We start from the raw sequence: 3,190 nt of genomic DNA, 5'->3' as shown, positions 1-3,190 counted from the left end.
GTATGATTATTAGTTATTATATAAACTTAAGGTTCATTATTAGGAATTCTAAATTTCAATTACCCCACTCTGGCCATAGGACTCTAACCCACTCTGACTTATACAATTATTGAAATAAAGTATTGTACAACTTAAATCTACATTTAAGTTATCAATATTTGCTATTGTGAAATATATAAGTAACCATTAATAATGTCTATTTAAGTTTCTGAATTACTAGTTCTATTACTATAAATAAAAAAATAGCTTAAAGTAAATACACATGTTGTTCCAATGAAGATCGAGCATACATTTAGAATTACATTAGTGTCCATACAAAATATATTTTGGCTGAAAACTATGTGTATCTGTGTATTGGTATAAGCACTTTATTTCTTTTATAGAAGATACTAATGCACGTACTTGAGTTGTGGAAGAAAGTTAGTGAATACCAAAAGTGGCTATGCCCCTTGGTTTCCGAAACTTCTTTAGAATAAACATGGTGGATAGCTAGGCTTAAATATTAATCATCTATTCAGACTAGCACCATTTGCCCCTCCTAGATCTTACTTCAAGCTCCATTTCCGATCTTAAGCATCATGAGGAGGCTCAAACTACTATTTATGCCATCATAGTAACTAGCAATTAGAATGCAGTTTAGGACATGAATCCTTTTCGATAAAATCCAAAGGAGACAGAGGGTTTGAATAAAAGGTAAAAGGACAAGACATTATTAACATGCGGATATAAAAAGTTGTAGCAACTAATACAATGAAAATTAGAAAGTAGAAATCTAGATTAATTTATTATACCATGAGACATAGGTTGCAATATGAGCCTCTATAACTTAATAAACTAATTAAGTGTTCATTGAAAATACTTTTTATTTCAAAAGGACGGCAAGAGAATTACCGTAATTTTATTAGACGAAGGACAAAAACTATATGTATACAGATCGAGAGAAACATATAGAGTAATAACTAATAAGCTTTTATAACCGAATAGAGATTACAATATGGGCTTTGCGTTGAAAATAAAAAAAAAGAGCTCACAAAAGAAAGTAATCTTTGATTAGTTTTTACTTGTAACTACAGAGACTTTCTAATAATTATGTATCCTATGATTGTAGCTCCTGCTGATTGTAACCCATGCCGAAAACTTGGTAAAAATAGAGGATGACAAATGGAACCCGCTCATTTGGTAAAAGAATATGTGTCTCCAACAAGTTGCGCTCGGGATAGCAACTTAGGATTGCAACTTGACAAATCTCGGCAGTAGAAACCTCTGGATAGCAACTTGGGAAATTTAGCAAGTTGAGATAAGGAGTTGTTGGAGGAGGTTTTTATGTTTTTAGCAAATTTGGTAGGATAGCATGTTGAAATACCAAGTTGTTGGAGATACTCTAACTACTATGAATTTCTACCTCATTTCCTTGCAGTTTATCACGTAGCTGCTCTGCTACAATACTACCTTGTCAACTACGCCACTGATCTAGCAGGCACTAATCTCGTCTTACATTCTCAGGAATACTAATTCATTGTAATAAGCACACGGCAGGCCGGAGATGCCACTGCATGCCGTCAATTATGGGGCCAAATGACACGGGTCAAGTCATCGACGCCGGTGAAGGCGAGATCATCGTCATCCACGGGAGGGATGAGCGAGTTCCAGTCCCAGTCGATGGCCGTGGCGGCGTCTTCTGCTCCGTCCACGCCGCCGCCAACGCCTCGCGACCCCGACGACGAGCTGTCGTGAGAGTGCTCCACCGCATGCCGCCGCCGTCCGTTGTTGTCGGCCGCGGAGTCGTCGTCGACGACGACCGCAGCAAGCATCATCGTCTGCTGCTGGTTGTGGAGGCTCGTCGTCTTCGCCGCCGCCGCCGCCGCTGCTGGTGGTGGTAGCAGTGGCTGTAGCTGTTGCTGTCGTTGGTAGCCGCAGTGGACGGCGGCGAGACCGCCGCTCGGCGGGTGCGGCCGGCGGTCGAAGGACCTCAGCGTGCCGGTGCTGATGTACACCCGGCAGACGCTGAACTCGTTACGCAGCTGCATGCATAGGACATGGCACATACTGAATCTAGCAGTTGCATCATTAATTAATACTACTTGCTGTACGACACGATTAAAGTCATCATTAAATGCAAAATACCTTAGTATTTTTATTTTATTAATAAATACTGTTCAACAACAAATTAATCAGACTTAAAAAATTCGTCTTCCAAATTATTTTGTAGTTGTATTTTTAGTTTTATAAATAGTTTATTTTTAGTATATTAACCACAGTGCGGTACTGCATGTACTACGAGCTAGCTAGGACGAGAAGGACGGACGGACCCCCGTACCATGATGGGCGCTCCGGCAGGTGCATGGTCGTCGGCGTCGGCGTCGGCGACGGCCTTGTACTCGTTCATCTTCCAGGGGGTCTTGTTGCCGGTGGGCGCGCGGCCCTGGTAGAAGACCATGGTGCGCTTCTCGCCGATGACGCGGTTGTTGGCGGTGGGCGAGGAGGAGGAGGAGTAGACGTAGGACGGCGACCCCGTGGCCTTCCAGTATCCCGACGGCGTGGTGCGCGCGGGCCGGCCGCCGTGGAGCTCCCGCTCTGCGCGCGGGCAGAAGAAGAACCACTGCTCCGGGTCGGAGACGCTCGCCGCGCCGGCCATCGCCCGGAGCTCTGACGGGTGGTAGCTGTAGATGTCGACGACGGGGATCAGGTGCTCCACGACGGGCCTGGTGCCGGCGAGCCGGTGCCGGAGGTAGAACGTCAGCAGCTCCTCCTCCGTCGGGTAGAACCGGAACCCCGGCGCCAGCAACGGATCACTGCCGCCGCCGCCGCCGCCGCCGCCGCCGCCACTACCACCATGGCTTTCCATCATCATCGCCGGCCACCCCCTGTCGCCGTTCGTTCGCATGCCGACGACGATCGACGGATTGCTGCCTGCTGACTATAAATAGTTTCTGATGTGATGAGGAGACGGAGCGAGCACGGCTGGGACTGGGAGAGAGCAGAATTTATAGAGCGGCAGCGGCCGGACGAGGCAGCAGTTGGGTACCTGTTGCTTGCTTGCTATTCCAATTTTTTTTTTACAAAATAGGCAATATAGCATTTTCGTTCGTATTTGATAAATATTATCTAACCATGGATTAACTAAAAATTACATGTAAATTGTGTAACTAGTTTTTGTTTTCGTTTATATTTAATGCTCCATATATTGGAA

General features: G+C 45.2%; 1 protein-coding gene across 1 annotated transcript; it reads right to left on the bottom strand.

Moving 5' to 3' along the window:
• LOC8070643 (NAC domain-containing protein 2) lies at positions 1,317–2,927 on the bottom strand. Its single transcript, XM_002448970.2, has 2 exons — positions 2,318–2,927; positions 1,317–2,021 (listed from the first exon to the last, which is right to left on the bottom strand). Exons 1-2 carry the CDS (start codon positions 2,882–2,884, stop codon positions 1,560–1,562), a joined length of 1,029 nt encoding a protein of 342 aa, XP_002449015.2. The 5' UTR covers positions 2,885–2,927; the 3' UTR covers positions 1,317–1,559.

This window comes from Sorghum bicolor, chromosome 5 (assembly GCF_000003195.3).
Source record: "Sorghum bicolor cultivar BTx623 chromosome 5, Sorghum_bicolor_NCBIv3, whole genome shotgun sequence".
In the NCBI taxonomy this organism is placed as follows: domain Eukaryota; kingdom Viridiplantae; phylum Streptophyta; class Magnoliopsida; order Poales; family Poaceae; genus Sorghum; species Sorghum bicolor.
Note: the sequence above shows the minus strand (reverse complement) of the source record. Positions and strands in the feature narration are given on the sequence as shown.

Bases quoted from the DNA above. Each gene is read 5' to 3' on its own strand.
- LOC8070643 (XM_002448970.2), bottom strand. From the start codon at position 2,884: ATGCGAACGAACGGCGACAGGGGGTGGCCGGCGATGATGATGGAAAGC. The intron at 2,022-2,317 runs GTACGGGGGTCC...CTATGCATGCAG, and splicing joins CTGCCGGAGCGCCCATCATG to CTGCGTAACGAGTTCAGCGT.